Source organism: Chlamydotis macqueenii, chromosome 16 (genome assembly GCF_036417535.1).
Source record: "Chlamydotis macqueenii isolate bChlMac1 chromosome 16, bChlMac1.mat, whole genome shotgun sequence".
NCBI classification, from domain to species: Eukaryota; Metazoa; Chordata; class Aves; order Otidiformes; family Otididae; genus Chlamydotis; species Chlamydotis macqueenii.
In genome coordinates, this window is record NC_141571.1 from 5,897,466 (window position 1) to 5,923,266 (window position 25,801).

Below are 25,801 nucleotides of genomic sequence, written 5' to 3' on the forward strand. Positions count from 1 at the left end.
GCCGCCCGGCAGCGCCCCCTAGCGTGGCGGAGGACCCGGCACAGCGGGACAGACCCCTCACCTCGACCCCCGCTCTCTGACCCCGCCTTGGCCGGGACATGGCGGGCGGCGGGCCCGGCGGGTCACCGAGGAGCCTTCTGCCCCCGCTGCAAGGCAGGTAAGCGCCCGGCAGGCCTTGCCCTGAGCGCCCGGGCCTTCGGCAAGGGCCGAGGCACCGCCCGGGGCACCCTGAGCGCAGGCCGGGCGGCCTCCCCGGGGCCCGCAGCCCGGGTTGGGTTTATTGACCCGGGAGAAGTTCGTCGGCGGCGGGTTTGGGCCGTGCGCTGCCTGCCCGGTGATCCGCACCCGGCTCGTTCCCGTGCTGCTGGGCTTTGCGCTTTTGCCATCACCTGCATGATGCTGAGCTGGGCGGGTTTCACTGGACTCAGTAACTGGGTTCCTTTCATCTCTGGGCCGGTCCCCACAGGCGCCGGCACCGTCAGTGGCTGCTGCCCAGCTGGGCTCGTTTTAGCTTTTGGCCACAGGGCACCAAGATGTAGTTGTGAGTCCTGGTGTGCCCTGCCAGCACCTGTCCGTTACAGGTCACGTGTAGGGTTTGGCTTCTTCGGGGAGGTTTCTTCCAGTACGAGGTGGTTTCTTCTTTTCTTGCCTCATGAAATGGCCAGGCGCCAGAGTCCCTCGTGCTCAGCTGTACCCGCTCTGGCACCTGTCCTGCCTGCTTCGCTTCGGGTGTGAGAATTGCCACTAACTGAATACCAGAATCCCCAAGGCTGCCTGGGGTGAAGGAGCGTTTTGGAGATAAGTTCTCTGCTGGAAAAAGGAGAGGAGACACCCCCGGGCTGCTCCGGTGGGCGAGGGACTTGCCACAGAGCTCTTGTCACCTGGAAAAGAGAGGAGGAGGACAGAGGGGGAACCCAGCTTTTATGGGAGGTGGTAGGCTCACATCAGTCGTGAGTGTGGAATATTTCTGCCTATAGGAACTCAGATTATGATCTCTGACATTCTCTTATGACGTTTTTTCCATGTCCCCGTATGGGAAGTTCCCTGTGCAGCTTTGCTGCGTGTTTTCCCTTCCTCGTTCTGTGGATGTCACTGTGCCGAGGCAGGTTTGACACACTTTCCTCCCTGTTCCCAGACCTGCCGCTCCTGGAAGGGCGTGTGCAAGGCAGAGGCGACACGTGGTGGACGTGGGCCGCCGCTGCTGGGTTCTGACTGGGGCCTTCGGAGAATCTGTCTTTGCAGAAGCTTACCGGCCTTAGCTGGTGCAGAAATGAACCTGGGAAAATCCCAGCCCTATCAGGGCTGTCTGCTGCCAGGACATTGCTGAGCATAAATTGCGAGACCTAACGCTTCCTCTGTTTTGTAGAAATTGGTTTCCTTTCCTGAAATCTGCTGAGCTTGCCTCTCTGCGATGTGCAAGCCACTGCTTCGATATTAATTTTCACTTCCCCTTCGAGACCCCTTCCTGCTTGGTTGCTGCCTGGTAATTGAAGGCATCAGCACAGCAGCAGTCACGTCAGAGGTGTGAGTTCAGGCTTCCTCCCGCCTCGGGCGAGCAGTGCATCCGCACAGATGCAGCGAAGCGCTGTGGCACGAAGACATTTGTGCTGTGAGTCAGCTGCAGCCTGGTTCCCAAATTCTTTTCCTGGCTGACTTCGTGATGGCATGTTGCGTGGTCACGTCTGTTTGTCTACGCTCCTGAATTTGACTCTTCCCTCCTTTCCAGCCTGCTCCAGGGGGGAACCGCGTCTTCCTCCTGGAAGAGAGGTTGTTCTCCCCACGGAGAGCTGCGCCCCACACCCCTGCTCTGTGGGAAGGGTTTAAAGTGGACCTGAAAAGCAAACATTTTTGTGGCATTTTCAATTTTTCCTTTTCTTCCTCTTTAGTCAAAACGAAATTCAGAGCTGGCTGTGGAGGAAAGATGTGTCACAGGGGAAAAGGATGTGGAAACACAAGAGACTGCTTTTTAGGGTGCTGTACTACGTGCTGCCCACCTGGCTTCTGGTTAGAATGTCCTTCCTTAACCAGCTGACTGTTTTGTGCGTGACACCTGCGTGCCGTGAAGAGCAGCAGGTGGAAGAATGCTGTGGTGGTATGCCCAGGACATAGCAGAATGTACCCAGGTCACATGCGTCTATCGCGGTCACTTCTTTATCAGGAGTGTGGAAAAAGAATGCCCTAATTAGCCAGGGATTCTTTCCATTAGAAATGGCTGTGTAGGATGGTACAGGTTTTCCTCCGCAGGAATCATTGCCTGAACCAGGGAGCTGTTTATTTGGGTGATCCGTATTTTACCAGGAGGCGTACAAAGGGTGGTGCTGCCTGAACGGACCTTTGCTGGGGTTTGTTTCCCTCTTGCCAGGCAGGTAAGGTAAAGCCTTGTGCTAGGGTAACCTGGTGCTAGCCTAATTTGTGCTGACCTTTTCTAAAGGGATAGTGAGGCTAAGATTGTACATTTCCAGAATAACTCAGTGTTAAGTAGCTCGGAATGTGGAATGAGTTTTTGTTTGCTCTTCTTCCACTACCCAGAGAGTGTGCAGACGTGTTTTCCCAACGAGCTCAGCATACTGAATGGACTACGAGAGCCAAGATTTTCTTAAAACTCCGCTTAAGGTTTCTTAGTGCTTGAGAATCCTGGTCTAAGCTCTTTTTAAAATCTCTCTGTAGGACCTGAGCTTGGCTGAAGAACTTCTTTTCCTGGCCAGTGCAGTAGCATTTATGATCTTGAACTGTCTAAAGGGCCCTGGCTGTAGGCTTCTCAGGATTATCTGGACTTTTCTGTGTGTCATGTTAAAATGTGATTTCCCTCGCCCTCCAAGTGTATTGTATTTGGGTGCTCCCGTTCCACTTTGTGTCATGTGTTAGGAACTGGCAGGTGTTTAATTTTATTTTCAATGCAAGAGTTAGGTAACCGTTCACTGTTGAATACTGGGTTAGGAACAATGGTGGCCAGCCTACCTTATTTCTCTGCCAACTGTAATTTTTAAATGGAAAAGGGAACTGACACACCTTGAATGTGAGAATTCGTTGCCCGGAACAAATGCATGGCTCAACATGTGTTTTATTTTTTTTCTGCTTCTCTCACTTGTGGTGAAGTTTCAGGAAAGTACATCTCAGTTGTGCATTTCTTCTCTCTGGGCCCATTTGTTCTGTTGCTCTCAGTGAGTGTCGTACACCCACAATTTTTCTGCATTATTCCAGAAAGAGGAGAATGTAAACATTCTGAGAGGGGATATTTGAAAGGCAAAAGGAGGCAGGCTATTTTATGTCATGGGTTTACAGAACCATGTTATGATTTTTGTGGCTGCATTTCCTGTCCCCCTGAATTCTCTTGAGTTAGAGTGACAGAAAGTTTGTGTCTGTGTGTGTCAGGGAGGTGGAGCTACACAATGCACTTTGAAAATGTCATCATTAAAGTTACATAAATTTGTTCTCAGGGTTGGAAAATACGTTAGGATCTAGTTTAATTTTCTCTTCTTTTTCCAGAAGCCCAAGATTTCTCTCAGTTTGCTTGAAGGATTGTGTGTGCCGGTGTGACTTTGATGGACAACATGGGTGGTCCCTGGGCCAGGTAGGCAGATTGGCTCCTCTCTGTTCTGGCAAAGCAGGGAAGCTCTCCATGGTCACAATTTCCCTAGGAGGAAAAATGGTGTCCTGTGCTGTGCAAGGGGACTTCTTGGTGGAGGGAGTGTGCTGGGAAGTATGACAACCAGGAGGAGTACAGTGTATTGTGCTTGTTTGAAGAGGAAGTTAACAGGCAAGTTAGCAGTGTTTGTAGCCACAATACAGACAGCTGGTTTTGAAAGGGTCTCTGTGGTGGCTGCTTTGCCTGGAAGGAGGTGTAGGGGGGTCACAGCCACACAGCACACATAAATACAGGCGCCATTTGGAGAGTTAGGGAGGAGTGGAGTGCTTCTGGCCACCTTGTGCTAGTGAGAGGCTGTCAGATATTGTCATAGTATGGAGTGGTCTTTGTACATTCGACCCAGCCCATGTCCTCTTATTTCTCTCCATCTTCTGCTGTCTCCCTCTGCTCGGTGTCCAGAGCCGGAGACTCACTGGAGCTGGGCTCCCCATCCGTGCCAGGAGTGACTTTCATCAGCTCCTCTGTGCGATGAAGTGAGGGTAATAAGGAAGGGCAGTAACCCAGCCCACAGCGCAGATCCCTCCCTCGCATCCTCAGTGGCCTTGGATGCTGAGGTGAACTAGAGTATTAGTGATACATCGCTGTCCTGAGCACAGAGGGCCATGTGCCACAGGAAACTCCACCACAGTCTCCTCCAGGCTGATTCCTTCCCTTACCTGGATGTACACTGTCATCAGATTTTATTTTATTTTTTTTTATCTCCGAGCAGCGCTCCTTGTCACTTTATATTAGGCCAACCAGCTCCACAGCCAGTTCAGCACGGCGCTGCCAGGAGATTCTCCTGCCAGCAGTCATGTGTGCAGGCATGGTCCTAACGTTGAGGAGATCTCTTGACCTCAACTCACAGCCTCTGTACATATTTATTCCCAAAGGAACAGGCAGTTGGGAAGGCTGCTTCACCTCAAGGATCTTTTTGGTTTGAGAGTTACCATGCTGAGGTGGGACAGCAGGAAGGTTGCAGGTTTTCTTGGGATAGCTTTGTAGCGCTGGAGCAGGCTGAGGATCGGATCTAGCAGAGTCTGCATCCATACCTGGCACGTGGGATCACCGTGCACACACTTTGTGGTCTGTGCATTGCTTCTCCATTGAGAAAACATTTTATTATCTACAAACTAGAGCCCAAGTACAAACTGATGTGACTGCAGCGTGAACGAGCGACTGACACGGAGGGTGTACCAGGATGGAAGCACCTAGGTTATTAAGGGCTGAAATGGATGCTTTCGAGCAAATTCTCATGGTCAGGCACAGTTACTGATGAGGGAAGAAAAACTGAAATAGTTAAACTATGCTGTTGGGTTTTTCCCTTCTTTATGCGTGTAGGTTTTTTTGCACTTGCCACTTACAGAGTAAACAGACAGAGCAGTTTCATTTTCCAGCTCCAACAAGAACCCTGTGATGTAACAACTTGCCTGATAACCGCAGCGGTGACACACTGCCAGTCGCAGAAAATCAGTCTTGGTTTTCTGTAAATGTAAGATTATCACGTGGAATGCTGTGAAAGCAGATACTGTGTGCCTGCTTCCCCCCTTTCTGTTTCCCCTTCTCCCTTTCTTCCCCCCCCTCCTTTCCCTTTCTTCCCCCCCTCCTTTCCCTTTCTTCCCCCCCTCCTTTCCCTTTCTTCCCCCCCCTCCTTTCCCTTTCTTCCCCCCCCTCCTTTCCCTTTCTTCCCCCCCCTCCTTTCCCTTTCTTCCCCCCCCCTCCTTTCCCTTTCTTCCCCCCCTCCTTTCCCTTTCTTCCCCCCCCCCTTTCCCTTTCTTCCCCCCCTCCTTTCCCTTTCTTCCCCCCCCTCCTTTCCCTTTCTTCCCCCCCCTCCTTTCCCTTTCTTCCCCCCCCTCCTTTCCCTTTCTTCCCCCCCCTCCTTTCCCTTTCTTCCCCCCCCTGCTTTCCCTTTCTTCCCCCCCCTCCTTTCCCTTTCTTCCCCCCCCTCCTTTCCCTTTCTTCCCCCCCCTCCTTTCCCTTTCTTCCCCCCCCTCCTTTCCCTTTCTTCCCCCCCCTTTTCCCTTTCAGCCTCGTCAGCGGGCTCCCCACCCGCGCAGCCAGAGCCGGGCCCGGCCCCCCCGGTCCCGCTGCGGCGCTCGGAAATGGCCCCGGCGGCGTCCCCAGGCCCCGTGCCGGCCGCCCGATGCCCGCGTTATCCCCCGCGGCGGGGCGGGGGGCGGCTGGCAGCCCCCCTCTCATGCCGGGGCCGGGGCCGCGGGCATTCCCGGCGGGGCGGGCGGCAGCGGCGCTCCGCCCCCACGGCGCTGTGCCGTCCCTATAAGAGCCGCGGCGGCGGCGGGCTTGGCCACATCCCGCTCCGGCACCGGGCACGGAACTCCGCTCAGCTCCGCCTCGCACAGCCCAGCCCAGCCCAGCCCGGCCATGCCGCTGCCCCGCGCCGCCCTGCTGCTCGGCCTCCTCCTGTCAGCCGCTGCCGCCGAGTCGGTGAGTCCCGCCGGGGAACGGGGTGGGTCGGGTTTCCGCCCGCCTGCGCGCTCCGGGTAGGGAAGGGGGGCTCCTGGTGCCGGGCTGTGAGTCTCGGCCGGGTCCCGCTCCCCAGTAGCCCCAGAGCTAACGCCACCGCTGCCTGCTCGGGGCTCTGCCCCCAGCCAGTTGCTCTTCTGCGGGGGAAAGGAAGGCAAAATGGGTTAATGGCAATAGGGCAGTTTGCGTTCCTTTCCCCGGTTCCCCTGCCTCCTTCCTGGCTTGCACACAGCTTCGTTTGATGCCTGGCCCAGTTGTGCCCTGTCACTAACGGGCTGGCGGTTGTGCCGCTCCTCACGTGCCCCTTTCTCCCCCCTGAGCAGTGGTCAGCCTCGCCTCGCTCTTCTGTAAACAGGGCTGGTGGAATTGGAGCAGTTACAGGGTACAAGGGTATGTGATAGAAATGAACTGCTCTCCGGCACAGCTTTGATCTCCAACTGCTGCTCATGGCCAGAAGTCCTTTAATCCCTCTTTTATTGTCAATGTGCGATGGGTTGGATACGTGCGATGTGGGTTTTCCGCTCTTACCTGAGTTTGGTTGTGCCAGTACGTGGTGTCCTGCTACGTGTGTCAAACCTTCCTCGCTTCCACACGGGAGTGAAAAACGATGCATTGCCGTGGAGGGTTTAAGAGCCTCTTAAATGTACCATGAGGCGAAACAGTTTGGATGCTTCAGGCTGGGCACATTTGGGATCTTGTTGGTGAAGGAGGATTCTGCCTTCCCTGCTGTTTGTTTGTTTGTGTGTGTGTGTGTGTCCATGTTGCTGATGGTGCAGTCAGGCCAGATTCCTCTGCTAGTCTGAAAGGGCTGCTGTGATTAAGGTAACTGCAGGGGATCAGGGGGTCTCAGAACTAGGCTTAATCATCCACATTGCTTCCATTGGAGTGAAGGCTGGGTGGGCAGATCAGAGCTGATAAGGCTCTGCTGCTTGGTTGCTCTTTAATAGGGACAACAGGGTTGCTGGTTATAGAGTAGAAAACTCCCACAGAGAGCATCTGTAGTAATTGTCAGCTACTCTCTGCTAAGACCAGCCAGCCCAAATCCACTTTACTCTAATCTGGTGTCTTTATCCCTGCTATTAAGCACGTGAATTGCTCGTTTGAGAACTGGCCCAAACTAGTAGGGCAAAACCTTTGGGGCAGGCGGCATCTGGAAGTTGCATTGACCATGTTTGGTATGAAATGCAACTTGCTGTCCCTGGGGAATTGAGTGGTCTGCAAGCATCGGATTTCTGCAAAGACAACAAATTTTGCACAGATGTATTCCGTAAATCCTTATATAGAACTTGGACGGAGTATTTGTCCCTATCTTTTAAGCTACCTAAGATGGAGTGTATGCTTGAGAAGTAACACTGGCCTACTATAAAGCCTTATGCAAACAAATTGTTTATGTTACAGCCTGCTGTGGAGGAGACGAGGATGACACACTGTTTGGGAGAGTTTTGCTGGTGCTCCTCCCATTTTTTTTTTATTTTTTTAAATAGCACTGCCAAAACGTGCAGGGCTGCACAGCGTGTAGCTCTTAGTTTTTCTGTGCGGGCAGGGTGAAGACAGGTAGCTGTTTCTTAACAAGACAGGGATTGTATTTCTTGTGCTTATGTAAGAGCGTGGCTTTTGAGTGATTCGGTGCTTGAATATTTCCCCAAGCCTGTACAAACAAAATGCCTTGGCTCCTTTCCCCTTGCGTAGTTTTCTGGTGTCAATGGGATTTCTCCACGTGAAGCAATCTTGGATGTGTAAGAGGGTGGGGAGTATTACTGAAGTGCCGAAGCATGACGCGGGTGCTCAGGCTGTGGGTGGGTTGTGTTACAGCAGCCCAGCAGCTTTGTGTGAGGACATTGGTGTGTTCCCGTGGGGTGGGCGGAGGTCGGAGCTGAAGCTTCGTGTCTCCCCGTGGTCCCTGATCCTCTTCGATCGAGTACTTTAGAAAGCAAAAGCTGTGTGGGCAAGGTGCTCCTCTCTGCTTGTGCTGAGCAAGGATGGAGCTCCTGCAGAAGATGCTTTAGGGTCCTGCTGCTGGGGATGGGCAGAAAGCCACCGGTGCAGCCAAGACATGGGTTCAGTGGAGATGGCAGAGGACTTTAGGTCCGCCTTGCTTGGGCAAAGTAGCATCATTGGGCTCTCTCTGTGCATTTAGCATCTAAAAGTGCCCCTGGCAGCACAGGAGGGAAGCAAGGGGTATTCCCCTGCAGCAGAGGTGTCTGCCTCCTGTGTCTGAGCTGCAAGAGGGCTCCGAGTGCCCTGAGCTCAGCAGGGCCATAGCAGTGCTAATGGGCTGCAAGCTTTTCTGCCTTGAAGTAAGCAGAAAAAGTCTCCATGCAGCACCACATGTCCGTGTGCATCCCCAGCAGTGCAGACAAGCAGAAATCCAACCCAGAAGCTGCTTGCAGAGGATCGTTCAGGGAGAGAGGGGGAGGCTTTGTGCTGTTTGTGGGCTCTGTTTGCTGGTTTAAAGCAATCATGCTCGGAGGCCTCCCGATTGGCAAAGCTGGTGTCTTCTTGATGATAGCTGTGTTTGGAAAGTAGTGCAGCATTATTAATGTTAAAACCGGTTTGGCTTGTCCTGCTGCCATTGATCCCCGAGGCCTGTTCTTTCTGCTCTTTGCCCAGTTTCTGATCTGTCCCTCCCAATCAAATCAAGACATTGCTATCTGCACGTTTTACTTTATTTTACCTTCTGACTTGGCAAACTCACGGGGCAGCTGAACATGTAGAGCAAATCCTGGCTTTGTTTCAAGCCTCCCTAAAACACAGAGCAGCAAAATGATGATGTCTTAAGGTGACTTCCCTTAGTCCTGAAGGGAAGGAGCCCGTGACTTGTGGTAGCTGAACCTAGAGCTGACAGTTGGGATGAAATGCCTGTCAGGTGTAGAAGGAGCTAACCTCTACAGCACCTTGTACCTTGTCAAACTGCGTGCACAGCTCATGGGCTGAGAGTTCAGGGGTGCACAATCCCTCTGCAGCCCAGCACCTCCTCCATACCAGACGTGGAAATACCCGTGCGGGTGGGAGCAGTCACCCCCGTGGTGCTTGGGGCGCAGTCAGGAAAACAGCCCTGCTGCCCAGTTCTCATCTGTCCTAAGCGCCTGCCAGCTCCCATGCTGGAGAGCACTTTCCTGTGGTTCAGAGTTTTCCAAACAGCTTATGCAAGAGGCAAATCGGGGCTGAACTTGGTACTTTTCAGACTCACAACACCAGAGACTCTAGGAAGCTAAGGCTGTTAGCCAACATGATTGCTCTCTTTCCTGCCCCTCCTGTTGTTGTTTCCCAAAGCCTTGGCACTTCGAGGTTCTGCAGAGGTCTGTATCCAGTCCAACAACAGTGAAAATGTTTTTTCCTGCGTCTTCCCCTCTCCCCTCCAACCCTCTGAATGGTTGGGGTGGGGAGGCCGTTTGGTGCTCTCAAATGCCTGGAGTGGAGCCTAATGTGACCTTGCCATGGTTTTCCTGTGGTGGCCTACTGCCTTCTTGTGCACTTGTGTCCCGCTTCCATGGCAGGCTGGAAGCTACTAACTTGACGTTCAGAGTGACAATGAGAGGAGGGAACCTGGCTGGCTGCTTGGCCTTCAAACTTCAGTGCAAGTGCCTTAAGTTGACTCGTAAGATTACTTGATTCAGTTATTGTGACTTGCTGATCCCACAGAACTCCCCAGCTATCACTTTGGCTAGACAAAACGGAGCGTCCATCCTTCAAAACACTTCCTTGCTGTTGAGTTAAGATTTATGCTCTTCAGCCAGCTCTTAGATCCTTGCAGATGCGTTCTCACCATCCACTCGGTACAGCTTGTTCCTTCATGCCCTGGAACAACAGCAGGGCTGTGCTGCTTTTTCCAGCCCCAAACTAGAAGCTGATGCAGTTGAAGCACTCCCAAACTGGTGGGGACAAACCCTGTGCACGCCTGACCTCCCGGCTGCTGTTAGGGCTGTTTGTTTGAGACTGGGTGGAATGCAAATGCTTTAGATTAAGGATTTGAATGATTTGCACTAGAATGAGACTCTTGTGATGAGACTGGGCTTGGTGGCTCTGAACAGACAGGGCAGCCTAGTTAAAGAGTTTAACTTATAATAAACCACTGCTCTGAGGGGCTATAAGAGATCCTACGTTAATGAGCTGTTAGGGCTGCACTTCTAGATTAGTTCAGACTTCTCGTGTTGGTTTTTTTTTTTCCTAATCTTTAAGCATGTGCCTCAATCATTGTCCAGTAAATGCTGCTGCCTCTGACTAGCTCTGCTGTGTATCGCCGTCAGCCCTGGCTCGCAGCAATCATGCTCTTACTCAGTTTTTCTGGCACTTGCCTGGCCTCACAGCTCCCAGAGACTCTGCCGTCACCCTCTGAGTAACGGCCCTGGCCCCTTCCCCAAAGCAATGACTCAGACTTCCGAGGTGCTGCAGCACAGAGGTGGATCTCTTCTTATCAAGGGGGAGGAAAGGGATGACAAGCAAAACCAGTCCTGCTTGGCGGATGGTCTGTGCTGCCCTTGGCACCGAGCGCCTTAGCTGCTGCCTCTCGTCTCATCTGCCTCGAGTTGTGGCTGTGGTGGGCAAAAAAAGCCATCGGACTCTGGCGTGTGACTGCTGCCAGGAGCTGAGTTGGTGTTGGCAAAGGCAGATCAGAAAATGGCCTTGTCTTGAGTAGCAGCTAACTTGCTCTGGCAGCTCCGTGGTTGCTGCATTTTCAGACAGATACAGTTGGAAATGAGAGTTGCATGGGGAGAGAGGAAAGCAGCAGTATTATCTGAAATGACTGAAAGCCTTCAAAGCAAGTTAAAGGAGGGAAAAGTCTCAAAAGAGAGGGTTAAGTAATCCTGAATGTGGAGAAAATGTCAGCGTAGGAGGGGAAAACACGCAGGATGTAGCTGTGTCCCTCTCAATTTCTGAAGGCTGGCTGACTTAAAAAATACACTTCTTGTAAAAGTCTTGTTTTGATGGAAATATGCACTCCTGTCAGTTTTATCCTTAAATCCTTTGAAGCTGAGACTCTGCTTATAAAATGCCAGGAGGCTGTTAGACAAATTATTGGGATAACTTAAAAATCAAAGCAGTTAATTACAATCTCGGAGAGACACTCCTTGGGCTGGGAAGGAGGCTGGGAGACCCATCGCACTGTTTCCTAAGCAGCTGGTGTCATGTCAAGCGAAAACAAGGTTTCTTCTTGCTTAAACAAATTGTGTTCTGTCAGGGAAAGCACAGCCTGCCATGGGAAGGATTTCTCTCTTCTGATGTTGCTCTGCCTCAGCTGCTGAAGGGAAATGGTGTCTCCACCACGGTTCAACTAAAGCCGTGCTGCTGTCTGTGTAAAACTCGAATACAACGCGATGTGCCCTTGCACCGTTTACCTTGCTGCGAGGTGAACCCTGCCTCCTGCCCTTTAGCTGCCATTGCAGTCAAACTGTAGTGAAAACAAAAAAAAAAAATGTTAATGCGCATTAATGACTGTGAAAGTGCCTGGCTTCGCACCAAAATGGCCTGCATGGCACAGTAGCCACCAATCTTGTCGCAGAAGGCGAGGTGACTTGATGGGGTGCCACCGTGCTGGCCTGGAGAGGAGTGGGAGCGGTAGGTGAGGGACAGATCTGGGCAGCGTGGCGTTGGGTGGGTGGCCTTTGTGAGCTAGTGTCCCCTTCAGAAACAGAGACACTTCTCTCTCTCCCAAATGGAAATACAGTTCCTCACTGATGTCAGAAGCTTTTGCTTGGAAGACTCTGTTCCCCAGTGAGATAAATATTTATTGCAAATCCACAGCGTGCAGCGGAGCAGACTCTGGAGCCAGGATCTCGCAGGAGACTGTTTATGTGCAGGCTGTTCTTGGCGCTAATTCTAAATTTCCTGCGGCTGAGCGTGAGGAGCTGGTCCTGCGCGTTGGTTACTAAACGACTTGCTAGTCCAGCGGGCACAGGCTCTGCAGAGCCAAGGAAGGAGTGACCGGAACACTAGCTGGGTCCCCTCCGCTCCCGGCTGTGACAGCGCGGGTGCAGGGACATGGTTGGGAAGGGCTGGAAAACTACTGCCAGCTGCTCGCCCTGTGCACAGAGAGGAGGAAGCCTGGCTGGGACTCCAGAGCTCTCCAAGAGAGGAAAATGCTCCCGGGAGTGACAGGTTTCCCAGAGTACAGCTGCCTTATCCCCAACAGCACACGCTGTGTCTGCTGCTTTCTGGGCCCAAGCCAAGGCAACCTTTGCACAAGTTGGGAATGTCTCTGTTAAAAACAAAACAAAACAAAAACCCAGGCACTGAAAACCCAACCTCTGTTGCCGTAGCTAACTAGGAAAATCCCTGCTGTTGAAATGTTTGTTTGTATAAATGCTTACATGGGTATATCCTGATAGCGGAGTGGTACGACTGCGCTGTCTTGAGTGCTTTTGTGCTGATAACTTCCTCTGCTACAATCTTTTGCTGGTAGCTTTGCCAAGAGAGCAATACTTTAAATAACATAACTGTGCTGGCAGAGCTCAACTGCCTGGCCTAAGCCGAAATGTTTGGGCTACAATTTCTGATTGTATTAAAATGGCTTGTGGGAGGGGAGAGGCATTTGCAGGGCGCAGCATCGGGAATCTTGACTGTACAAACAAGCTGAGATTAGCTGCGTGGTGAGGCGGCGAGGAAAGGCACCCTTTGAAGCTGGGTGTCTGCCTGGCTTAATTTGGCTAACGCTCTGGCACAAAGATCCCAAAAATGCACATCACGTGTTTCTTGACAAGTGGAAATTCTGCTTGTGTGCGTGTCCGGGGAGATATTGGGGGTGTAGCTGTATTCTAGCAAAGGGCAGTGAGGGCAGGCCTCTCCCTGGTGTGAGGGGGAAATATGATATATGAAATATCTCAAGCCTGAAGTATCAGCATGAGAAATCATCCTTGATGGAAAAGCTGGTTTGTTAAGGCTTTTGTATCCTTTTTCATTTGTTCCACAGACCAGGATGCAATAGGAGCCTCCTGGTATAGAGTAGGGCAACTCGGAGTGAGCCGTGAGCCATAAAAACTTAATTCCTTTTTTCATAGAATCATAGAATGGTTAGGGTTGGAAGGGACCTTCAAAGGCCATCTAGTCCAACCCCCCTGCAAGGAGCAGGGACATCCCCGACTAGATCAGGTTGCTCAGAGCCTCATCCAGCCTGGCCCCATCCAGGGGTGGGGCTTCCACCACCTCTCCGGGCAACCTGTTCCAGTGTTCTGTAACTTGCATTGTAAAAAAATTTTCCTAATATCCAATCTAAATCTACCTCCCTGTATTTTAAAACCATTACCCCTCGTCCTATCACAACAGGCCCTACTAAACAGCCTTTCCCCATCTTTCCTGCAGCCCCCTTGAGGTACTGGAAGACCGCTATCAGGTCTCCCTGGAGCCTCCTCTTCTGCAGGCTGAACAGCCCCAGCTCTCTCAGCCTGTCCTCATAGGAAAGGTGCTCCAGCTCTGTTATCATCTTCCTGGCCCTCCTCTGGACCTTTTCCATCTGGTCCATGTCCTTCTTATGCCGGGGGCTCCAGAACTGGACACAGTACTGCAGGTGGGGTCTCACCAGGGCAGAGTAGAGGGGGAGAATCACCTCCCTCGACCTGCTGACCACACTTCTCTTGATGCAGCCCAGGATGCGGTTGGCCTTCTGGGCTGCAAGGGCGCATTGCCTGCTCATGTTAAGCTTCTCATCCACCAGCACTCCCAAGTCCTTCTCCTCAGGGCTGCTCTTGATCCATTCCCCGCCCAGCCTGTATTTGTGCCTGGGATTGCCCTGACCCAGGTGCAGGACCTTGCACTTGGCCTGGTTGAACTTCATGAGGTTGGCATGGGCCCACCTCTCCAGCCTGTCAAGGTCCCTCTGGATGGCATCCCTCCCTTCCAGCGTGTCGACGGCACCACACAGCTTGGTGTCATTGGTGAACTTGCTGAGGGTGCACTCTATCCCACTGTCCGTGTCGCTGACAAAGATGTTGAACAGGGCCGGGCCCAACACGGAGCCCTGAGGGAAGCCACTCGTGAATGGATTTTTCCAAGTTCTGAACTGAGCCCTGGGCAGTGAAGTGTATGGAATACCTATGATCGGGTTTGTAAATACCATAAAAAATATAATCTCTTTATGAACTAGGTGTGTCACCACTGACAGGGAGAAGCCTTCAGGGGCGCGAAATGTCTTTGCCACAGTGTTTTCCTCGAGTCACATGAGAGCTCCTTTTCCCTCCTGCATTTTTCCTCTGAACTTTATCTTTATTTGCTTTAGGGCAAGTGATTGACGGGAAACCATCTGCATCTGCCTGCTGAGCTTTATCTCCTCTAGCTGGAGGGGGGGATGCACTTGCCTCCTCCCCCCTCGCTCGGGCTCTGGAGCTCTCTGGAGCTGGGCACTGAGTATTCAGAGCAGCTTTTTTGCCACTTGGAGTAAACGGATTCAAGTATGTGCCTGTCTGGCAAAGGACTCAATCTTTATGGCTTTGCTCTTGGTTGATAATCAGGCAGGAGTGGTTAAACAAGAATTAATTCCTTTGTAATCTTTCTGTCCTCCTCCTGCTTGCTTCTACAGCACGGCCTGAAAGGCACACGCGTACAGTGAGGTCTGAAGAGAGTGGGCTGTGTGTGAGCAAACGCACGTGAGTTAAAAGGTTACTGAGGTTTGACTTTGTAAATGCAGGGAAGCCTGTTTTCAGCAAGCAGAGACTGGGGAAGGTTCATCCCTGCTGCAGAGGAGGCACGTGTGACAGCGGGTCGGTCTCCAGAGCCGGGGATTACGGTGTAATTGTCACGGGGATTATGGCTTCGCTGCTGCATGAGCCCCCAGGAGAGCTGCTTGTGGCAACACAGCTTAAAGAATCACACGGGGAGCGGGGACACGTCGGGGAGTGACCCAGGCTGAGGCTGTGTTGGTGCTGGATGTGTGTTTCTGCGCCTGCCTCGCGTAGCACGTGGGCTGCTGAGGGCGAGCACGCAGGACTGGGTGTGTGGCTGCAGGGAGATGGATACCTGGTTGGACAGGGACTGGGGATGCTTCTCTTAAGTCACCTTGAATGAGCGTTGCTTTTACTGGGTGAACAGTTTGTCATGTTGCTCTTGCTCTGCCTTACTAAGCAAGACCCCAAACCTTGTGTGTATTACTGAGCACAGTTCAAAAAAGAAGTATATATTTTTTGGCAAGAGGCACAGAGATAGCATGCAAGAACTGGTCTGGGGTACTGGAGATGCAGTGCTATCCCCTGCTGCCAGCCAGGAGCTGCCTGCAAGCCCTGGTCTGTACTTCTGTCTCTGATTTCCCCCTTAGTCCTCAGAGGTGTTGCAGATTCGCCTTTACGGCTCGCTGTGATGGGACTGCACCTCTGCAGTGGCTGTGGAGAGGACATGGGCAAGGCTGGTGTTGTCCAAAGCCGCTGTGCCTGCGGCCTTGCTCTAGGACTGCTTGAAAAGCATTGAGCAAAGGCACAGCAGTATTTAACCATGTCTGGAAGCCTCAGGGTGAGCCTGTCGTGCAACTAAATACACACATGTGCCTGGATGGGAGCTGTTTAACTCCTGTCCCTTGGCACGTAAGCGTGGGCTGTGTGTGCTGCGAGTTATGTGGGACACACTGACCAGGAACAGGAGATAAAGTGGGACCCTCCAAGCAGAGGCACAAGGAGTTGGTGCCTGTGGTGGTTTTTTTTTGGTGTGGTTTGTTTTTTTTTTTTTTTTTTTTTTTTTTTTAACTGTGGCTGACGTGTTGAAGGAGTTAGGTGCAACCTAGATTGAAATATTTATATTTGCTTTGCTCTCAGGACAAAAGTGACTCTCTTAGTTCTCTCTTCTCCCTCCCCTTCCCTCCCAAAACAGAGCTGGAGCGTGGAAGAAGGGGAGGGAGTAAAAGGTGTTTTGTGGGGGAAATACAGACCATACCTTACTAGTCTGGCAGGAGCTGCCTCTGCTGGAAGCTCATGTCACTTCTAGTTCTTCTAATGCTGATGAAGATGGGAAGGTAGAGCTGTCCTTGCCTTTTACCTCACCGTGTGCCTCCCTCCAGCTCTGTTTGCCTGATTCACACCAACCCGAGCCACGCTGTTTCCAGCGCTGTGTGGTTCCTCTGCTTTCCTGCTTTCAGGGGGCTGGCGTGTTTTGAGGGGGTGAGTTCAGCTCCTGACCTCTGCTCCTTTGCGTGCTTTGTGTGAGCTCAAAGACCTTTCTGGTTTGTGTGCTCCTGCAAGAGCTCGGTGGAAGTGAACTGTATGGAAATCCCCTCTCGGGTGGTTTACAGAACTTTGCATCCTTGCGCTGGAAAGGCCCCATCCGAGCTCTTTGGTCCGTGATGCGGGACAGCATGAGGGCCAGGGTGGTGGCTTTGCAAGAATGATCTCTCAATAACCAGGCTCTGAGGCTGGGCTGTGCAGGCAGCTGCTCACGTTGCCCAGGAGCCCTTTCTTGTTAAGCTCATCTAGATGTGCACTGTGGTGGTGTAAGGTGACATCTGCCTGTGACAGCACATCTGGGAAAGATGTTTTGCGTAATACGACTTGTGAGGTGATCCATGCAGCTGTCTCCTAGTACAGAGCCCCTGACAAAAGTGCAGTTCTCTGTCCCTGCAGACTACAAAGAATTAACAAGTCAGCACCTCTGCCCCCTCTTCTGCCACCTCCCCGGCTGGCCCAGCTCCATGTGCTTTTGTCTGGGAAAGGCTGACTTTCACCTTGCTCCTGTTTACTCCTAGGCTTGTTTACACAGCGCTGGGGAGGGAGAGCAGGACCAAGCTCTGGGTCTCCGTGCCAAAGTTATAAACTTGATAAAGAGCTCCCTGCGCTTTGGGTGCCCGGGTCTCTGCAGGTCTGACTCCCTTTGCAGCTTGCTGGCTGTGACCCTTCAAAGAAGCTTTTAATGAACTCCGCTGTTTGATTAGAGACAAGGCCCAGCCGTAAAAGCCAGTTCTGTGTCTGGAAAATTTTCTATGCCCCAAAACACCATTTGGGTTTTTTTTTTTTTTTTTTTTTGAAAGGGTTTACAAAGGCTATGGTGAGGACGTGTAGGTTGGGGCAGGCGAGCTGCCTGGGTTTGTTATTTCCCAGAACTAGCAAGTGGCTGGGGAAATGCACACAATCACACAGAAACTCTGCTTACTGCCTCGATAAATAGAAGTTCTTGCTTTGAGAAGAGGCTGGTGGTATGCTGGGGCCGTAAGGGAAGGCCCTGCGAGCATGAAATGGAGTGGGGTGGGCTAGAGATGGAGCATAGCAGGGCTGCAAGCCCCTGCCTGGGGTGCCAGGGATGTGACTCTTGTGCCTGAACTTAGCAAACAGCTTCTGGCTTTATCCAGTAGCACAGCCTGTCTTGGGCTCAGACATGAGACCTCTGTGCCCAGCTTTTCCAGGAATGACGCTCATGGTTCACGTGCTTGACGTGCTCGTTGTCTGGTACGGAATAAACTCTTTATTTTTTTTTGCCACTTGCAAGCAGGAAAAGCTTCTACTCCCCAGCACGTTGGTTAATCTCCCTTGGTGCTTACTGGGGATAAAGCTGCTTAACATGAGGAAGAAATCCTGGAACTAGACTCCAGCAGAAAAGGCTGATTTCTGTACAGACCCCTCCTAGAGAGGAGCATATTAATAGCAGGGCTCGACTTCAGCTGCTGGGGCGAGGTGGGGCTGCGCAGCCTCCCAGTCCGACTTTCCCAGCAAGTCCCTGGCTGTGCTCCAGTGCTGGGATAACAGGTGGTGGAAAGCAGACTCTGAGCAGCGCTGGTGCCCTTCTCCAGCTGGTGGTTGCAGAAGGTGCTAAGCTGGATGTGGCCAGAGACGACTTGGCAAGGGCTGACTGTCGTCCTGCGGCAGTCTGCTGGCTTTTTCCTCTTGGCTGCAGCCTGCGAGGTGAGAGGAAGCACGGGCACCTTCCGTGGTGCATCCTCACCTGGTAGCAGAGCTGTAGGGAGGACTGAATCATCTTGGAAAGGGATGCACTTTTTTAAACAATACTCCAGGCAGCTCTTTTTTGTGGCGCTGGGAAGCCCACAGCCCTTGTTTTTAAGTCTGCAAAAGTTCCCCTGTGCCCTCTTGCAGATGTGTATGTGAGGAATGTGCCTGCTCCAGACCTGCCCTGCCAGCAAGGCGCTCCAGTGTTAACTCTTCCCGGGCTGCCCGTGGCGCAGCTCCCCGTAGGAGCCTGCTCTTAGGAAAGCGTGTCTTGAAACGTGGAGGGTGAGTATGGAGGTGCCCAGCAGCCCTCTAACTTCCCTCTCAGATTAATCTATAAAGTGAGGCTCGCTACCCACAAGAAAAGTTTCCCGTACCGTTTGAGAAGCTCTCGTGGCTGCCAGGAACTTCCCTGAGCTTGCTGGAGAGGATGATGAAGGGTGAGTTCAGGGAACCCTCCCATATAATCCTATTTACGCTTGTGAGTCAGTAACTTCCTTGTTATGTCCTCTGGCTTGTAAACACTGTCTGTCTTGATTTAAACAGGGTTTTCTGATAGCCAAACCCGGTGCGTTCCACAGGCTGTACTAATCACTGTGGCTGTCTGCCACTGCTTTGCTCGCGGCGGGGCTGGTCTGATAAGGCCAGCCTGCTGTCCAGCTGCTCGGTGGCTTCAACGCGGGTTTGCTTAAGCTGCCCTCGTTAGGACATTAGCTGGTCGTGATTCATGACGAGGTACGGGGTGAGCTGGCACAGGGGCGTGGCTCAGCACAGCGCTCTTGCCAACAATGATCTGCCCTGGCACAGCAGCCGGGTTCTGCGGGTCTGTGAGACCCCAGCCCCGGTGCCCTAGCTCGGGCAGAGGCGAACTGGGCTCCTCCTGCCCCTTGATGAAATGGCCAGAGGCTCTCATGGGAACAGCTCCTGCGTGCTGGCTGCAGTTTTCATCACAGGTCTGGCTTTGGCTGGGTTTCACATATCTTGAAATGAATTTGCCTTGGAGCGAGTGATCCGTAATGTTAGGAATGCCTGGTTCCAGGCCAGGAGGGGATTTCTTCCCAGCTGGCCTTCCTCCCCAGCCCCCTTCCCATCACCTAGTGCCAGACTGGAGCAGAGCAGAGACAGGGGGTCTCGGAGGAGAGCTGGCCTCAGCACTTGGTGCCCTCCAGGCCATTCATTTGGTTATCCTCCAGCAGAGCTGCTGGGGAACCCAAAGATACCTCAATGAACTGGTGAGGAGCATGACTAGTATCCAACGCTCCTTATGCAAAATGAGAAACATCTTGTCCTGACCACAAGGCCTCGTTTGTGGCAAAACCAGTATGCTAATGGCCAGGGAAATCTGGGCTGGGGCTGTGGGCAGAGGAAGCTGACACATGGCTTGTGCCTGATTGTTGGCCTTTGCTTGTGAGATCGATAGCAGATGTAATTTGTCAGTTGATGTCACTGCTGGGCTGTAGGATGGGCCACACCTGGCCAGGTGAGCAGGAAGGCTGATCCCAGCCACTGGAGCTGCAAACCCCCTTCCTTCGTATTCAGGGTTTTGCTGCTGCCCTGATGAAGCAGCAAGCACTGGGCTCGGGTGGTGCCACCCAGCTCTAACTGTCCCTGCGAGTCTTTGGTCATCACCCCTTGGGAGGCTGTAGCTCGTGGTAGACTCTTACGTTAAGAAGAGCCCTTGGATGTGCAGGACTCGTTGAAAGTACTCTCCTGGGTAGTTAAGCCTTCAGGACTTGAGCACAAGTTCTAGGAGACACCCAGGGAACATGTTCCCAGTCTTTCTGTGGGGACAGCATGAAAAAATGTTGACAGCTTAGCCCCTAGCTATGGGACCCATCCATCTGCATTGTGCTTCTTGCCGTAGGCGAAGGGGTCGAGTCCACCACTGTGGTGGTGAGTTCATGGCTGTGGAAGCATCTGGAGCTGCTCTAACCTGTGGGCTGGTGTTGAGCAACCCAAGAGCTCATACCTGCAGTACCGTCACCGGGGCTGGCCCCAGGGCTGTGGGGCAAGGAGAAATAGTTCTGGGGAAATTGCATAACTCTGGTGAGGGCAGGAGGTTTGGGCTTGTGGCTCCTTGAAGGCCCAAGGGCAAGTGAGCTCTGGTGTGTAAGTGGCCATTGTGGCCACACAGCTGATTCTGTGGGATGCTCTCCCGGCCTCGATGCTCTGCAGGGCAAGCAGGCTGCCTTTCCTGCACTGCTGTTTCGTTAACGTGTGCCTGTAGCTGCAGTTGTGAGGCCCCTGGGATCCCAGACTTCGCTTTCCCATTTTACAGACTTGTTTGTTTACTGGCATTTTCAGAGGTGAGGCAGAGGAAGCTCTTCCTTCAGGCAAGTCATTATTGATAGCAAATGCTCTTGAACGTCACACTATATTGCAGTGCAATTCAGTTCAACCGACAGACCAGGTTTTAACCCTTGGGTGATAAGATAGGTTTGTTCTCAGTACAAGAAGCAACAAATTGTCCTGGTGTGAGGCTTCAGTGGTGTGTGAAAAACTGACCTGTAGGTGCCAGGCTTTTTTTTTTTTTTTTTTTTCTGGGAATAGCAAGTCCTTCCAAATTCCCCCTTATCACAAACGGAAGGTATTGCTTTTTCCAGATGCTTTTGGTAAAAACTCCTGACCAAGATCCTGTTGTGTTATTTATACCCCGTGGGTTCAAGTGAACCTCCTGAATCTGTAGCCCTCAGGAAATTCCCCTCGCAGGCTGGCTCTCACTTCTGTTCTGAGAAATTCGAGGGGAATTCAGCTATTTCCAGGCTGGTGAAGATAATGCTTTTGGTGGAGAGGAAGTTCAGCATTTAATGTTCTTTGGATGGAACTGATGTGCTCAGCACAAGCTCTGAACTCCTGACCCTTTGTGAAATGTTGCTGAGGAGTTGCCTGATATTTAACACTTCTCCACCTCCATTTTCAGGTGAGAGAGACCGAGACCATGGATGCCCGATGGCTTGACTACCCTGCCTCCGGAGACTTGCCAGACGATGAAGATATCGGCAAATTCGGGCCTCACTTAACTTCTGATGGGTTAGACATAGATGAGACATCTGGGTCTGGAGGTAAGCGTGGAAGGGGGGAAAATGGATCTCTCTCAGTTGATGCTGTGAAATTCTTCCCAGTGCCACCAGTCATGGGTGGTCGGCTAAGTGCACAGCCAGAGCTCCAGAGGGAACTACAGGGTCAGGTGGAGATGAGAAAGCCATGTGAATCATAGGCATTCGGATGAGAACAGTGAAAGTGGTTGTACCATGATGTTGAATCACTTGGGGAGGACAGATGGAGTCCAGCCAAGCTTGTCTTACTGCAAGTGAAAAGGCATTGCACTGGCTGGATCTCTTTCCTGTTGAACTCCAAAGAACTTCTGAGAAACTTTAAAAAAAAAAAAAAAAATCTATTGTTGAGGCAGTGTTAAAAGGCTTAAAGTTAGTGTCTCAGCTGAGGTCAAACGAGGTAAAGGACTAAGTGGTGTTCAGGTCAACTCTCTGTGACATCCAAAGCTCCCTCCTCAAACCAGTTTCTGCAACTTTATGTCCCCTTTGTGTGAATATTTGTTTTCTAAAAGGGAAAGAACAACTGCTGAAATATGTGCCTGACATGTTTGGGCAAATGTGATAACTGGAGGGTTGGCGAGCTGTCCTTTAGGGGTGGGCGGTGAGAGCGTTGTCCTCCATTGGCAAGAGCTTAGCAAGCTATAGCAGACCTGCTTTGCAGGGCAGCTCCTGATAATCAGCAGCAGGGGCCAATGGATCCAACTGAAGATCCCTCCCATGCAAGAGGTGTTGGTCTTGAGATGACATCTCATGGTCTTGTGCAATCAAGAAAGTACTAGTAGATAAGAGGGAATTGTCGTCAGCAGAGAATGAGAACCCTAGTTTGTCTGCAGTTCCTGGTATTGCAGGACGTATCTGAATTCTGGAAAAAAAAAGATATAATGAAAGGAAAATTTAGTGTCCTCTTCCATTTTTTAATTTTACTTATTTTTAATTTTATTTGTTTCTTGCCCCCTGCTGCAGACTACTCTGAAGACGTCATATATCTGACCACAATGGATGTTCCTCTGGTAGGTATTGCCTCTGCATGTTTTAAGCAACACGTAGCTCCTCTGCTTTGCCTGTGAAGCTTTCAGAATATCCTTCCCCCTGCAAGACGTGGCACCAAGATGGATCTACCTGCATGAGCAGCGCTCATAACGCACTAAGCAAACTTTCTTTTCCCTGCACGCCCTCCTGCTTTCAGTTGTAGGTAGGCTGGGTGCAGCTTACTGATGGGTGTGGTTTGTCTATATTCTGTAGATATCTGACAACTATATTCCTGGAGATACTGAAAGAAAAATAGAAGGTGAGAAGAAAAACACGATGGTGGACAATGAAATCATTCCAGACAAAGCTGCACCCGTCGAAGAGAACCTGTCCAACAAGATCTCCATGGCAAGCACAGCCAACAGCAGCATCTTTGAGAGAACAGAAGTTCTTTCAGGTAGTACTCCACCTTGTCCTGATAAATCGTTAATACTGTAAATAGAAATGGCTTCTGTTGCTCCCTGTTTCTCTGGGGAGCAGTTCCCTGCTGGCAAGGGGAGTGAGATGTGTTACCTCTGTGACTGCCTGTAGCAGGTCCCTTCTGCCTTCTGGTCCTTAAGCAGCAGAAGAGCCTACTGCTTGCCTTGCTGGGGTAAACAGCTTGTTTCCGAGCCTGCCAGCTGACTGTTGGCTTACGTGCCACGCAAGTCGTGTGGCAGCTGCTCTGCACCCAGATCCTACCTTTATGAAAGGCGTATCTAGCTGTGAATCAGTGACATCATAGACTTTCATATGAAATGCTGCAGGCATTTTCCTTCTGACCTCTGTCCGAGTCCTGCCTTTTCTGAGCCTTGCCAGGAACCAAACAATTCCTCTAAGGGGCCTGAACACCTGGTCACCTGTTATGAACCTAAGTAGAGTCTAGAGTAGAGTTTGTCTAGGGCAAAACCAAGCGACTGGTGGTATAGATCAGTCTCAAGGCACGCTTCTTCAAGTGCTTGGTCTGATGGTCCAAGGGCAAACCTCAGCACATCTTGCCGATCTGCAGCCATCCTTGTGACCAGAGAGTGACTAAGAGTAGATTGCAATGCCGTCTAACAGAGAAGGTGATTCAGTGTAATGAATAGGTGTCACAGAAAAGGATAGACTTCAGTGAAGTCTTGTGGCTATCCTTGATGTGAGGAGAGAGAAAATCTTGATGGTTTTTTGTGGGTTGTGGTTGTTGGGCTTTCTTTTGGAGGGTTGTGGTAGTGAGATGCTGCTGTACCCAGAGCTGTACCATTTTCCTGGAGTTGATGCTGTTTTTGGGTTATGGTGGGGCTTTTTTGGGTGGTGGGGTTTTTGTTTGTTCTGTCTCCACGCAGGGAGGATGCCGTTTTATTAAAACTTCTTTCTTGCACTAAACTGCAATATTAACACAAACTGGCTAATGTGGAACATGTGATGATGCTATGGTTGGGTGAAAAGCAGTTTCTGGCCTTTTCCAATAATATCTCATGTCGCTGAAAACGCCAGCATGTGCGGTGACAGGCACACAGGCAGCACTGACTCCAGAGGCAGTCCTGGGGACCGGTACTCTTGAAGCAGATTTGGAGATGCAGCTGATGCCTTGAATTGAAGTTGTCCAGGAGTTTAGACTTATTCCATGCTCTTCTTTTTCTTTTTTTTTCTTTCTTCCCCTCAGCTCTCATTGCAGGAGGGGCAGTGGGCCTCTTGTTTGCTATCTTCCTGATCCTCCTCTTAGTTTATCGCATGAAGAAAAAGGACGAAGGCAGTTACGACCTTGGGAAGAAACCGATCTACAAGAAAGCTCCTACAAATGAGTTCTATGCTTAAAGCTCCTTGTGCCCATCAAGGAACAAACAGACTGTGTGGAAACGCTGTGCCCTCAGATGAGACATGCTGAACAAAATGCTCTTTTTGGATTGAATTTCAAAGCAGCTTCGAGAAAAAACAAACTTCCTTCGTGACCCTTCCCACCCCGCTCAGCTAACAAGGGCCCAATGAAATACAAAGAGTCTGAAAAAAAAAAAACCTCAGTGTATTTTTTTTTCTAAAGCTAGTGTAAAAAGAATAAAGATGCCAAATTTTCTTCTTGGTTTTATAGAGGGTATATAAACACAAAACAGACTGTATGGAAGCAAACACCATGTGTTTGCATCCAGTGTGCCGTGCTCAGATTGGCTGCTTCCATGGAAGATGGCTTTTTTATAAACCTTGCTAATAGATGTCTTGCAGCAGGCTGTTATGTGAAGCATTTTTGTGGAGAACTATTTATGAATCTCTTACACTACAGATAATGTTGCCTTATCAGGGAGCAGAAGGCCCGTAGGGGCTCGGAATCCCTGTGTGCCATAAAGGGCCTGTGGGAATGTCTTTCCCAGGAGACTTCTGCCTCTTCCTGTGGGCCCCAGGCAAGGGTCGTTTGTCCCTGACATCAGGACAGCCTGTGGTGTTTGGCTGTGGTGACACCCTTTCCTTGCCTTCAGTCTCTTACCTTTTTTTTAAGGATTGCTTGTAGGAGTTTTTTAATAATGAAATTTTAAAGAAAATAGCGTAATGTTTATGTAAAGTTTGTAGAAATTGTTTTGAAATAATAAAAACAAATCTACTTTTCTAATTTCCTCAGATTTATTTTTTCAATCCCTTTGTGTTTCCTTTGGCCGGACATTTCTCTAGAGATGTTGTTTTATATGATTCATATTCTGAACTGAAGCAGAATCAGCTACAGTGTGTTACAGGTTTCTTTTAGTTCTATAGCAGCTACTGTAGAGGGTAAAGATATTTATGGTTTTCCCAAAACTTTTTTAGGATTTGATTATTTTATTTTTAAATAGAATTATTTATAGCTTCTGAAATCGCTGCTCTTCCCATTTGGTAACTTTTATCCTTTTTATGTAAAACACTAATATAATGAGTCTCTGTGAAAACTATTTAAGCTTTATTCTGTCAATTTTAATTATAAATTCAAGGCAATAACTTCTAAGATTAATCTGTATGCAAAGTTGGATTCATAATATGACTGAAGTAGGGAGAAGATGAGAGTGTTTCTAGCCTGTAATGTATTATAATCAATCCTATAGAGCTATATATTGTATTTGTTACCAAGAAATATACAGTTAAGAGTGAAAAGGCTGGAGCTAATTCTTCAGCAGCCTTACTGTAAGGGCCTGGATCTAGTTTGTGCTGCTGTGTGTCTTGTCTAGAGCGTAAGTGGGCTTGTGCTGGGGAAGGCAGCTGGCAGCAGCCTGAGCCCTGGGGCTCTGTCCCCGTGTCCCGGGCCATGCCTGGAAGCAGGCTGCAGTCAGGGGTGTGCTGGGTTTGATCCTCTGAGTCAGAGCAAAGATCCCCATCTGGGGTTGCTCCTCGAAGCAAGCGTTGGAAGCTTGCGGTACAGAGGAATTAACTCTTTGTTTTGGGGGCTGGCTGCGCTGTGGAGTCCCCTGTGGTGCTGTGCCAAGTTCCTGCCCCTTGCAGAGGCTGGCTTTGGTAGCTGGAAGCCTCCCTCGGCGGTGTCTCCGAGCCGGAGCACTGAGCTTTGTAGACGGCCAGCTCTGAACCTGCTGCGGTGGGTCTTTCTTAATGGATCATGTACACAGCTCCTACCTCTGCTGAGGGTTTGACCAGTTTTCCCAGCGCTCCTGGAGTGAAGGGTGACGTGCGTGTCCGATGCCGCTGTTTCAGGAAGGCATTGCAGAACTACTTGGTGTAAGTCGTGTCCTACTGCAGCTCTCTGAACCCGCTGTGGTGTAAGATGCAATCTGAGCGTGGGTCCCTCAGCTAAGTAACCGGGTAGGCAGCTCAAAGCCAGGCGGTTGCGAAGG

General features: G+C 50.9%; 1 protein-coding gene and 1 long non-coding RNA gene across 3 annotated transcripts; one reads left to right on the top strand and one right to left on the bottom strand.

Annotated features, from left to right (window-relative positions):
- Positions 1-42: 42 nt before the first annotated feature.
- On the top strand, positions 43-24,597 carry SDC4 (syndecan 4). Of its 2 annotated transcripts, none has more exons than XM_086760580.1 (5): positions 43-157; positions 20,876-21,017; positions 21,972-22,018; positions 22,251-22,434; positions 23,662-24,597. In XM_086760580.1, the coding sequence occupies exons 2-5, from the start codon at positions 20,894-20,896 to the stop codon at positions 23,811-23,813; spliced, it is 507 nt and encodes a 168-aa protein (XP_086616706.1). In that variant the 5' UTR covers positions 43-157; positions 20,876-20,893; the 3' UTR covers positions 23,814-24,597. The 2 variants fall into 2 exon arrangements, with proteins under 2 accessions (XP_086616706.1, XP_086616705.1); XM_086760579.1 differs by lacking the exon at positions 43-157 and adding an exon at positions 5,936-6,070.
- LOC147598698 (uncharacterized) lies at positions 4,732-5,110 on the bottom strand. The gene is made up of 2 exons (XR_015260315.1): positions 4,990-5,110; positions 4,732-4,897 (listed from the first exon to the last, which is right to left on the bottom strand). It is a non-coding gene; the product is annotated as an uncharacterized LOC147598698 (long non-coding RNA).
- Positions 24,598-25,801: the final 1,204 nt, after the last annotated feature.

What these genes read in the sequence shown, in the direction of transcription:
- SDC4 (XM_086760579.1), top strand. Translation starts at nt 6,008, where the DNA reads ATGCCGCTGCCCCGCGCCGCCCTGCTGCTCGGCCTCCTCCTGTCAGCC. An exon ending in CAGCCGCTGCCGCCGAGTCG is followed by an intron (nt 6,071 to 20,875) that starts GTGAGTCCCGCC and finishes CTCCATTTTCAG; the next exon opens with GTGAGAGAGACCGAGACCAT. An exon ending in TGAGACATCTGGGTCTGGAG is followed by an intron (nt 21,018 to 21,971) that starts GTAAGCGTGGAA and finishes CCCCTGCTGCAG; the next exon opens with ACTACTCTGAAGACGTCATA.